The sequence below is a fragment of the Urocampus carinirostris genome, chromosome 20, assembly GCF_059441175.1.
Source record: "Urocampus carinirostris isolate Australia breed hairy pipefish chromosome 20, RoL_Ucar_1.0, whole genome shotgun sequence".
NCBI lineage: Eukaryota > Metazoa > Chordata > Actinopteri > Syngnathiformes > Syngnathidae > Urocampus > Urocampus carinirostris.
The window spans coordinates 28,770,434-28,783,261 of NC_142368.1; the positions used below are offsets into that span (position 1 = coordinate 28,770,434).

At 34.8% G+C, this 12,828-nt stretch overlaps 1 protein-coding gene across 2 annotated transcripts; it reads left to right on the top strand.

Moving 5' to 3' along the window:
- The first annotated feature begins 473 nt into the window (after positions 1–473).
- hlx1 (H2.0-like homeo box 1 (Drosophila)) lies at positions 474–4,142 on the top strand. Of its 2 annotated transcripts, XM_088325148.1 has the most exons (5): positions 474–647; positions 724–1,029; positions 1,130–1,273; positions 1,343–1,527; positions 3,694–4,142. In XM_088325148.1, the coding sequence occupies exons 2-5, from the start codon at positions 765–767 to the stop codon at positions 4,000–4,002; spliced, it is 903 nt and encodes a 300-aa protein (XP_088181274.1). In that variant the 5' UTR covers positions 474–647; positions 724–764; the 3' UTR covers positions 4,003–4,142. The 2 variants fall into 2 exon arrangements, with proteins under 2 accessions (XP_088181274.1, XP_088181273.1); XM_088325147.1 differs by having other exon boundaries at positions 474–1,029.
- The last annotated feature ends 8,686 nt before the right edge of the window (positions 4,143–12,828 follow it).

Genomic DNA, 12,828 nt, shown 5'->3' on the forward strand with positions numbered 1-12,828 from the left:
AAGGGAATCTTAGTTTATAGGATAAATAGGTAAAAGTACTTTCAAGGTAGTGTTTGGAGACTGGCCCAATTTTGCCACTTTTTATTTTGTTTTAACCAATATACTGTACACTAGGTTGTAACCAATTATAATATATACCATTATTTTCTGTATTTATCCTCTTTTTAATCTGGTTTTCATCTTTTAATTATTTTATTTCATGTTTGTCCTGGAGTGCCACGTTTAATTTCGTTGCAAACAAATGTTGTAATGAAAATAAATTCTATTCTATTCTATTCTATTCTATTCTATTCTATTCTATTCTATTCTATTCTATTCTATTCTATTCTATTCTATTCTGATCATATTCAGTCAATAATGGTTTGATCGTGTTAAGTTTCTATTTTCAAGAAAGAGTGTGGGCGCACAAATACAACGCGCCCATTGGTCGAGCGCACAGCCATTCAGAAGTGCGCAAGCTACTTTACAGCGGAGTCCACACATTCGGAGCGCTTGAGTTGCAAGTATTCTCTTGGTTCTCACATCGACTCCAAGCGCTCTGTTTTTTGATTTGTTTTTTTCTCCGTGCACACATGCATTTGTAGGACCAGTAGCAGCACAGAACCGGGATGTACACGACAGGGATCAACCCGTTTTACGCTTCCAACGTCAGTTTGTGGTCTGCGTATTGCGCAGGGGGTTTGGGGGTGGACGCCAGCAAGAAATCGTCTTTCTGCTTTGCAGAGCTTCTGCGAGCCGGTGATGCAGACCCTTCCTCAGCCCTAATGGTGCACATAGGTCCCCATCGGGGGTCGTCAGGGGGGTCTCCCCTGCGGCCTTCCCCGGTTGGATCTGGGGAGGCCCACGCAGCGGTTTATGGGGCTCGGATGAGCCCTGCGTGCCACAGGCAAGGACTACAGATGACTTCAGTTTCTATGAGGGGTATCCACACCTCGCAGTGTCCCCAACCTTCAAGTAAAGACCTTAAATTCGGAATTGATCGGATTTTATCGACGGATTTCAACCCGAGGGGAGAGGGCAAGCTACGAGGTGAGAATGTTTTTAAATATATTTCCAGGTCCAACGTCCAGGTTTAGTGAGACTACAGAGACCAAGGGTCGTCTTCCTGACTCTTAATTCCTTCAAACAGATCCTACACCCATCCGCCAGTCAGTCCACATACCGATCCAATCTGCTCCGAGCCAGTTCTTCTCCCTTGAACCGGGTGACGCCTCCGTCGTGATGGGTAGTGGTAGACAATCGGGGCAACATCAGTTCCAAGACGCCTTCCCAGGTAGAGTCCACAACGATTCTGAGGCCCAGTTTCAAGTCTTGAAGCCCCCCTATGCTGATGATCCCCCAGGCCCGTACGCAGTTCTCACCAAGGACACCATGCCACAGACCTACAAGAGGAAAAGGTCTTGGTCCAGGGCGGTTTTCTCTAACCTGCAGAGGAAAGGTCTGGAGAAGAGGTTCGAGATCCAGAAGTACGTCACTAAACCAGATCGAAAACAGTTAGCCGCCATGCTGGGATTGACGGACGCACAGGTAAAAAGAACGTGCAGAGGTCTCTCCGTTCCGTTTAATACAAGTGGATGTTATCAGTCTTTACTTCTATTATTTATTGCAAACATTGTTCTTGCTGATTAGCTACACGATCACGTAGTCTCTCTCTCACACACACACACGCACACACACACACACACACACACGAACCAAAACGATGATGCCGTCCAACATTCGTACATACAGTATTCGTATGTATCTATCTATCTATCTATATATATATATATAAATATATATATATATATATATATATATATATATATATATATATATATATATATATATATATATATATATATATATATATATATATATATATATATATATATATATATATATATATATATATATATATATATATATATATATATATATATATATATATATTTATATATATATCTGTAAACAACAACATAATTTTGGGGGATTATCTCGTGGTATTGTATTTTGTATTTTTTTGCTAATTTACTATATGATGAGGTTATACTTATGCCATTCAAACTGGTTTGCATAAGATGAAATATTTGGTAAAATATTTGGAAATACATGTAAAGTGTATTACTATAAAGGCAATACTCTGAAAAGGAAATCAAATAGAAACTGAATTTTAGATTAGTCAATTGAATAATCGCACGTTTTTAACACAGTTAACACGTATTTAAAACAGTTAAAGATAGCGACGACAAATAACCAAATTTAAGTGCAAATGGAACAACCCACAAATAAAAGATTTGAGTTAATTTGACTTAATTTTCTAGGTAATTTAAAAGATAAAAACAGTACAATTCCCTTTAGAATGAATGGTGAGGAAAAAAATCCATTTAAAATTATTAATTTGTATTGAAAAACGTGGGCCATCTATTTTAGAATAACACAAAATTATGTTTTTTGTTTATCTTTTTATGTGAATTAGGTTTAGCTGAAACCATAAATTGGTTCATTTTTAATGGACCCGTCCTGAAAGTTAAGGACTCTAGCATAAAACAAATTGGGCTAACTATTCTCAATCAAACCACAAAATTAGGTATCTTAATACACAAAAAAAATGTAGTGTATTAAATAGAAATTTATTTTGTTTAACTAACCCACATTTATTCTACCTAGATTTTTTTTCAACTTCCAGGGTGGTACTAGTTTAAAAATTACGAAAGGAAATAGATTAAATAACGGTAGGCATATAGAAAAGGGGATTAATAAAACGTTTTCTCAATTTTTTTACTTGTGTATTCCAAACCAAATAAATGAATAAATTCAGACCCATATAAATTAATTGATAGAACTATTGATTTGGGTTTTTGTTGTTGTCCAAAGGCAATACATTAAATAATTATAGGCCTGTAGGAATTTGATTGATAATAATTTTTATTTATTTTTATATTTGGGATTCATTGTTTGCCTATAGAGATGTGATTGATAAAACTATTAATTTTCAATGTTTTTGTATTCCAAAGGCAATGAATGAAATAATTGTAGGCCTGTTGAAAAGTGGTTCACGGGACATTTTTGTTTTATTTTGTTTATTTTTATTCCAAAGGTTAAATAATGAATACTTGTAGGCCTATAACGAATTGTTTGATTAGACGGTTCCTATTGTATTAATATTAATCTTTGTATTCTAAAGGCAAAACACTTAATAATTGTTGGACTAATGAATACAGTTTGATATGACTCTTTCTTGTTATTATTATATGTATCAATTTTTTTCCACATTTGAAGGATGTTTTTTTCATCCAATAAAAAAATGCCACACTCTTATTACTACAACATACCATTTTATATATATATATATATATATATATATATATATATATATATATATATATATATATATATATATATATATATATATATATATATATATATATATATATATATATATATATATATATATATATATATATATATATAAATGTGTGTGTGTGTGTGTGTGTGTGTGTATATATATATATATATATATATACATATATATATATATATATATATATATATATATATACATATATATATATATATGTGTATATAGACATGAAAATTAAAACTATTCAGACGATATGGTGTTTTTAAGTGTGCTATTTTTCGTTTAACAAAATAAAAATCTAATTAAATGTATAAGTGATTCTTCTAAAATGTGACTTTCGTGTGCCATAGGTCAAAGTCTGGTTCCAGAACCGGCGCATGAAATGGCGTCACTCCAAAGAAGCGCAGAAGGACAAGGACAAAGACCAAGCGGACGGGGACGGGACCCTAGAATCCCGCAGAAACCCCAAAGAAACTGCAGAATCCGAATGTGAGAGTGATGTTGAACACAGCGAGTGCGAGTCGGACGTCGTGCACGAGGAGGACAAAAGTGACGTGAACGCGCACGATTTGGAACTTTGCGAGTGCAACAATACAAGTGTAATCATCAACGCCGGTTCGGATTCGAATTCTTCTACCTCACCCCAGATTCTCAAATGACGAGCTCAAAGACTTTTTTTTTTATAAACTTGTAAAATGAAGTGGGGTTTTAAGCAAGTGATTGTGTGTCATTGAAATCTTGGAACACATCACACACGTTGTACATTTTTGTTTGTTCTATTTTCGTTAATATAGGTTGCACTGAAGATATGTAAATAAAAGTTGTTTTTTCTCTATCCGGTGTGCACATTTGACCTCAGAATTCCAAAGCTCTTACACGAACTGCAGGGATTCTGCGAATTTATAGTTTGTATACGTTGAATGGCCCCAGATAGCAGCGGTGACCTCAATGAATGGATTTTATGTATCCAGAACTGCAGTCTTCGTGGTTCGTATATTTATAAAGCCACTCACACATTATGCCTCTCACCATGGGCGTAACCAGCCGGAATTTGGTGGTGCTCAAATTATAGCGTTTTAAAACTCCCCTTTCCTTCATAAAGGACTGGATAGGCTTAAATATGATAAAACGATGTGAACATAGAGAAGGTAGTTTTTTGTTAAATTCAAAGAAAAAAAAAATTAACAATGCAGCATCGTAAAAACTCCACTGCCATGAAATGGTTCAGTCAATTTGATTGCTAGCGCTTATATTGATATTTAGTTTGTAGTAATATGGTAGTTCTATTTGTTAGTAATATTGTAGTTTTTTTGCAGTCAGAATTTTGTAGTATTTCTGTATTTTTGTCTTATTATATTTTCATTAATATTTTTATAGTATTTTTGCAGTATTTCTGCGAGATTATTTTTGTAGAATTTATATAGTAGAATTTTTGTAGTATATCTGTCGTGTTTTTGTAGTATTTCTGTCGTAATACTTCTTTAAACATATTTTTGTCAGACGGGACGGAAGGAAAACTAAGATCACTTGCACTCGTTTCTTGGTTTTTATTGGAAGGAATGACAAGGCGTGATTCTTCGATCCGTTGTCTGACGGATTGACGAAGCTTTATTTCAAACACACACGCTGAAACTTCTAAATTAAAGAAAATAATAATCATAATTCCAAAACTTATCATGAATCTTTAAATATATTATGATGTAGTTGATATTTTTTAGATATAGATTTTCAATGTCAGTATGTATGTCTGTACAGTGGAAATACAGATAATGTATATAAATATGGTATACAGTACAAATACAGATAATTCATACTAATATTAAATAAGGTTAATACTCTATGGGGCATAAAAATTACATAATTTTACTAAAATGATGGCATAATATACCGTAACCAATAAAATAATTAACTGCATATCTGTCTATTTTTTTATACTATGAGTTGTAAATGTCGTAATATAATGTACAAAACTAAAATACTCTAATGGATGAATGGTATCAAATTATGTCACTTATTTAAACAAGTCAAGTTAAAATAATTATAGTTAGATAAAACAGACATTTTAACATTAATGCTTTGAATGGATTTAAATATTCAATTGCAATTAATCAAAATTGGTCCTTATTTTACTCATAATATAGAATCATGTCATACTTTATAAACATTTCCCTGTACATTTTTTACACCAATAAAACAATTAAATCTATATTTCTTCCCTATACTATGAATTATAGTTGCAGTAAAATACTGTACAAAACAGGTGTCAAAGACTGACATTGTTATGCAAGTTACATATAAACGGAAAAAAATCTACTAAAAATAAAGCAAAATAAAACAGAAGTTTTAAAAAGTGTTTGACCAGTGTTGCCATCGCTCTCTCTCTCTCTCTCTCTCTCTCTCTCTCTCTCTCTCTCTCTCTCTCTCTCTCTCTCTCTCTCTCTCTCTCTCATATATATATATATATATATATATATATATATATATATATATATATATATATCTAGCTATATCTATATATATCTATATCTATATATCTATATATATATATATATATATATATATATATATATATATATATATATATATATATATATATATATATCTATATATATCTATATCTATATATCTATATATATATATATATATATATATATATATATATATATATATATATATATATATATATATATATATATATATATAAAGAGAGAGAGAGAGAGAGAGAGAGAGAGAGAGAGAGAGATATCATCTCATTAGCTGCACCGCTTATCCTCAGTAGGGTCACGGGGGTCCTGGAGCCCATCCCAGCAATCACCGGGCAGTGGGCAGGGGACACCCTGAACTGGTTGCCAGCCAATTGCAGGGCACACAGGGACAGACAACTACACAGGGACAAACAACTCATATATATACTCATATATATATATATATATATATATATATATATATATATATATATATATATATATATATATATATACTGGACTGTCTCAGAAAATTAGAATATTGTGATAAAGTTCTTTATTTTCTGTAATGCAATTAAAAAAACAAAAATGTCATACATTCTGGATTCATTACACATCAACTGAACTATTTCAAGCCTTTTATTATTTGAATATTGCTGAATTTGGCTTACAGCTTAAGAAAACTCAAAAATCCTATCTCAAAATATTAGAATATCATGAAAAAGTATACAAGTAGGCTATTCAACTAATCACCTGAATAATCTCATTAACTCGAAACACCTTGCGAGGGATTCCTGAGCCTTAAAAACACTCAGCTTGGTTCAGTAAACTAAATCACAAGTATGGGGAAGACTGCTGATCTGTCTGCTGTCCAGAGGACCATCATTGATACCCTCCATCAGGAGGGTAAGACACAAAAAGAAATTTCTCAAAGAGCAGGCTGTTCACAGAGTGCAGTTTCAAAGCATATCCACAAAAAGTCTGTTGGAAGGGAAAAATGTGGCCGGAAACGCTGCACAACCAAGAGAGATGACCGCAGCCTTAACAAAATTGTGAAGAAGAGCCGCTTCCAGAATTTGGGGGAGCTTCAAAGACAGTGGGCTGAAGCTGGAGTCCAGGTATCAAAAGCCACAGTTCACAGACGTGTCCGGGAAATGGGCTACAATAGCCGTATTCCCATGGTCAAGCCACTTCTGAACTCAAGACAACGGAAGAAGCGTCTGACTTGGGCTATGGAGAGGAAGCACTGGACAGTTGCAGAGTGGTCCAAAGTCCTCTTTTCAGACGAAAGCAAGTTTTGCATTTCATTTGGAAGTCAAGGCGCCAGAGTCTGGAGAAAGGCTGGAGAGGAGCAAAATCCAAGTTGCTTGAAATCCAGTGTGAAGTTCCCACAGTCAGCAATGGTTTGGGGAGCCATGTCAGCTGCTGGTGTTGGTCCACTGTGTTTCATCAAGTCCAGAGTAAATGCAACTGTGTACCAAGAGATTTTAGAGCACTACATGCTTCCATCTGCTGAAAAGCTCTATGGAGATGAGGATTTCATTTTCCAGCATGATCTGGCACCTGCCCACAGTGCCAAAACCACCAGTAACTGGTGCACTGACCATGGCATCACTGTCCTTGATTGGCCTGCTAATTCCCCTGACCTGAACCCCATTGAGAATTTGTGGGGTATAGTTAAGAAGAAGATGAAAGACACCAGACCTACAAATGCAAATGAGCTGAAGGCCGCTATCGAAGCATCCTGGGCATCAATAACACCTCAGCAATGCCACAGGCTGATTGCCTCCATGCCACGCCGGATTGATGCAGTAATCCGTGCAAAAGGATTCCCAACCAAGTACTGAGTGCATCAATGGACATTTTCAAATGTTTGATTTAGTTTTGCTGTTATAAAATTATTTTTTTACTTGGTCTGAGGAAGTATTCTAATATTTTGAGATAGGATTTTTGAGTTTTTTTTCAGCTGTAAGCCAAAATCAGCAATATTCAAATAATAAAAGGCTTGAAATAGTTCAGTTGATGTGTAATGAATCCAGAATGTATGACATTTTTGTTTTTATAATTGCATTACAGAAAATAAAGAACTTTATCACAATATTCTAATTTTCTGAGACAGTCCAGTATATATATATGTATGTATATATATAGATAAACAGTATATATACATATATATATATATATATATATATATATATATACATATATATATATATACATATATATATATATATATATATATATACATATATATATATATATACATATATATATATATATATATATATATATATATATATATACATATATATATATATATACATATATATATATATATATATATATATATATATGTATATATAAACTGTTTAACTTATTTTCCATCTTCACCCTACGCCAAATAAAAAAACATGATAGGGTGAGATGTAACGCTGCTGTCTAAAAACAGCAGCATAAATAGTAACCGATCCAAAACCCGGACCACCGCAAACTTTCACTACCACAGGTTTCCGCTTTCCACTCCTTTAGGAGTATAAAAAAATGAGGGCACAGACCCCCAAGAAAGCAACGGTTTTTCCACTTACATCTTGAATTTCACTTTTCATTTTTCCTCTCTTCGCTATATCGACTCTCCGATTTGTCAGCAGATGCTCCTGAAATCAAGCCATACTTTTCACTATGTGAAAACCGATTTTTTTAAGCCCAAATACGTTCTGAAGGTTTCCAAATAATAACACTCAACAAAGAATAGCAGTTGAATTAATATTTTTATTGTCAGTGTAGAAAAGTAAAACGAAATTGGAAGACTTCTCTTAGCGTAAGAAAGCAACTTTCACAGTCCGACACACAGACAGTCATACCCACCTTAAACACAAAGCCCTTCCTAACCAACTCCATTGATAGCATTTGCTGTGTGCTTCTAATCCACAAAGCAGTGAACCAAGCAGGGGTGTCGATATGTTATCCTTGAACCGCAATAAATTAGTATTTGCAAATGTACTTTAATGATAACAACCAAAACGCTTAACAAAATAGAACGATGCCTTGATTTGTGAACTGTCTTGAGAACTTTTAAGAGCAGGATAGGACAAAGTCCATCTGGCCTCTATTTAATGTCAGCCTTCTAAACCGCCATCAAAAGCCGTACCGTTCGTTCCTCGTAAGGCAAAGCAGCTTTGCTGATTCACCAACATTTGACTCTTAAGGCTCTCCCCCCCAAAAAAAGACGGAAGGTGTAAAAATAAATGACCTTGATGCGTCTCCATTGTTTTTTGCATGAGAACTTGCTTGATGGACTGGTGGGGATGTTTTCTGTCTTGGGTGAGCAATCAGTGAGGACTCAACATGTCAAGAGGACGAGAAAAAAAGCCCTAGCTTGTGTGAATGATTGCTTGGACAACTTCATAATAAATGCAAGAGCAAAGAGGCGTAAGGAACATTTATAGAGGTCTTAAAAGATATAAAAAAAAGTGTAAAATGTCAATCTTAGGTTCTCATACCGAGTAAAATAACCAATGACAAATTTATCACTTAAAGGACCATAGGTTCACCAAGGTACATAGAGGTTTGCGCTGTTAATTTAACTCTGATTATTTTATGTGTACTCAGTGTTAATCAAACACTTTAAAGAGTATTCTTCCAACCAGGGGTCAGAAACCCAAAATATTGAAAGAACCATATTAACCCCCCAACATTGCTTCAATATAATTGAAGAAATGCAATAACTAAAACCAATTTTTATGTTTATTTTTTTATTTTTAGGATTTCATTTTAAAAAACAGCAACAAAATAGAACATGCAGTATGACCTTATCTAGGAAAAAAAGAGAAATGAAACACAGCATGCATTCAACAAAATAAAAAAGCAGCCTTTTGAAAAGGGGGGGGGGGTTTAAGGGTTATTGTTCTGTCTTCTTTATTCATTATCCATTATCCGTTATCGGTCAGTTCATAATACGCTGCAAAGCCTAGGAGCCGGACTCTTACTCTCAGCCAAAAGGCCAAGCTAAGGTCCTAGCCTTAAAGCCAAAGGTAAAGTAAATACAATCACATGAATACAGTTGAAGTTTAATTTCTGTGCAGTTATTTTTCTCATTTTACCTTTGACGCTGCCTCTTTAAAAGGCGGAGTTTGTATATATACATTACACATTATATATATATATATATATATATATATATATATATATATATATATATATATATATATATATATATATATATATATATATATCTCATCTCATCTCATTAGCTGCACCGCTTATCCTCAGTAGGGTCGCGGGGGTGCTGGAGCCCATCCCAGCAATCATTGGGCAGTGGGCAGGAGATGACTCGCTCGCTCATTCACACCTAGGGACAATTTGGACCGGCCAATCCACCTGAAATGCATGTCTTTGGAATGTGGTAGGAAACCGGAGTGCCCGGGGGAACCCACGCAAGCACGGGGTGAACATACAAACTCCGCACAGGAAGTCCGGTAGCTGGATTTGAACCCACACAGGAGGTTCCAAAGACCTTAGAACTGTGCCGCACATGCGCTAACCACTGTTCCGCCGTGCTGCCTTCATATATATATATATATATATATATATATATATATATATATATATATATATTCTATATACAGTGGAACTTCAGTTTTCGAACGCCTCTCAGTTCGAACAAATCGGTTCTCGATTAAAAATTCTTGCTTCGCTTTTCGTTAAAAAAATCGGAGTTCAAACGCCGGTACGCTAGGGGCGATGCTGAGCGGCGTACGGGTGTAGATTGCCCCCACCCCTCGTGAAGAACTGTTGTCACGTGAGCGCGCACTCCTTTTTGCTTTCGTTTTTAATATCGGTGAACGGAGTATTTTAACCCCTAATTATGCCTCGGAAGAAGGTCGGTGCAAGCAGCAAGGTTGCTACAGGTGAAAAAAGAAGAGTAGTGCGTACAACTATTGCATTTAAGAAAGAAATAATAGCAAAATATGAAAAAGATGTGCGAGTTTCCCTTCTTTCAAGGGAATAGAGCATGGCTTCTGCAGACCACCACAAAGGTAAGAAATCATATTCATATATCTTTTCTTTATCCTTTAACCGTTCACCACTTGTTGTGGGGACCCAGGCGCTAAATGACGTGTAAACGACCTGATTTTAAAAATTTGTACACGTTCATGTTAGTGTAATCTTTCGCACGGAAGATTACGCTAACGCGAACGTACGATTAGCCCTGGTTAGCTTCATGTTTACTTTCATGGTAAACGTTCAGGGTGTTGTAACGGATTAAAACGATTTTACATTACTTTTAATGGGAAAATGATTTTCGGTGATCGACCAAATCGGTTTTGAACAGGGTTCTGGAACGGATTATGGTCGAGAACCGAGCTTCCACTGTATATATATATATATATATATATATATATATATATATATATATATATATATATACACACACATACATACATACATACATACATACATATATATATATATATATATATATATATATATATATATATATATATATTCATCGTTGTTGTTCGTTGGGGTTGTCCATCGATTCGACAACTCAGGATGACCAAAAAGAATGTATACACATATACATACATATATATATATATATATATATATATATATATATATATATATATATATATATATATATGTATATATGTATGTATTTGTGTATGAATATATATGTGTCCCGACGGATCACCACCTTATCGTTATGTCGGCGGGAGTCTCGTACTCCTGGTAGGGTTACCCAAGCCGAACAGGTCGAAGGGTAGACTCCAGACTAAGAGTGATCCCAAAAGCTGGTGGCTCCAAACACGTTTTCTTTCGGTCCATCGTGGCTCTTTTAACATGTTTCCAACCCCTGTCTAAGGACCATATGATGCGGTCTGACATGACCATGAAGCAAAATGTTGTCCCATAAACATGGAGTCACTTTTGATAAATACAAAGTTTTTGGACCCTATTTTGCTAGTTTCATACTAGCCGGTAGTCATCGTATTCCCTGTTGACAAAATAATCAAACAGACACAAATGGTGTAATTTCACAATATAGTGTAATTTAAACCAAGGGTCTCCAACCTTTTTCAAGCGTTGAGTTACCTAGTTTGATGTGAATTTCTAAGATAAAAACTAAGCTAAGATGGCTTGCTAAATAACTAAAAAGGTAGCTTGATAGTCATCTAGAAAGGTAAACTAAAAAAAGAGCTAGATAGCTAATTAGAAGAGTAAAAAGCTAAGTAAATAGCTGGATAGAATGCTAAGAAAAGCTAAATCGCTAGCTAGAAAAGAGATCAGAAGTTTTCTTCTTCACTAAGAAAAAAGTCCTGTTAGGTAGATAGGGTACAAAAAATGCAAAAATCTATCAATATAGCTTTATAAATGTCTACAAAAGGTAGGACGATAGCAAGAAAGTAAAGTGTTGTCCCATTGATAAATTCATCAAAAATCAATAGTTGTCACTATTGATAAATATAAAGTTTTGGGTCCTTTTTAGATACTTTTATGTTAGCATTCAGTCAACGTATTCCCTGTTGACAAAATATTGGAAGAAAACACAAAGCATGATGTCAATTCACAATATATCATAATTGAAGCCCTAAACATGCAAAATGTCACTTTTGCTATATTTCATAGCTAAACATATCATTTTATTCATTCACCGGCGGCAGCTTGAGTGAGTGCATCCGGAAAACTTGTGAGGCATGTTTGTTCCATCAAGCCTTGATTTATGACCGCAGCTGTCTAAGAAGAGGTCTCAATCACCGGCACGAGGGACCACTTCCTCCAGAGGGCCACAAAAATATCATTACACGGTCAGAACCTTTCATTTGCTATAAGGCCAAGTGATTTCCATTCACCCGCTAATGGTTGAAATCATTTTACCAGTGGAAACCCTTTCTGTTTTTTTTTCTTGACATCCGTTATTAAGTTGCCAACACACACTTTAAGTCACAAGTGCGGTAAAATAGTAAAGTAAAATCCTCCTTTCCGTTCCCTGCCTGCTCCACCATGGCTCACCTAAAC

Coding starts and splice junctions, on each gene's coding strand:
- hlx1 (XM_088325147.1), top strand. CDS start 609: ATGTACACGACAGGGATCAACCCGTTTTACGCTTCCAACGTCAGTTTG. Junction 1,274..1,342: donor GTTCCAAGACGCCTTCCCAG/GTAGAGTCCACA, acceptor ATGATCCCCCAG/GCCCGTACGCAGTTCTCACC. Junction 1,528..3,693: donor TGGGATTGACGGACGCACAG/GTAAAAAGAACG, acceptor CGTGTGCCATAG/GTCAAAGTCTGGTTCCAGAA.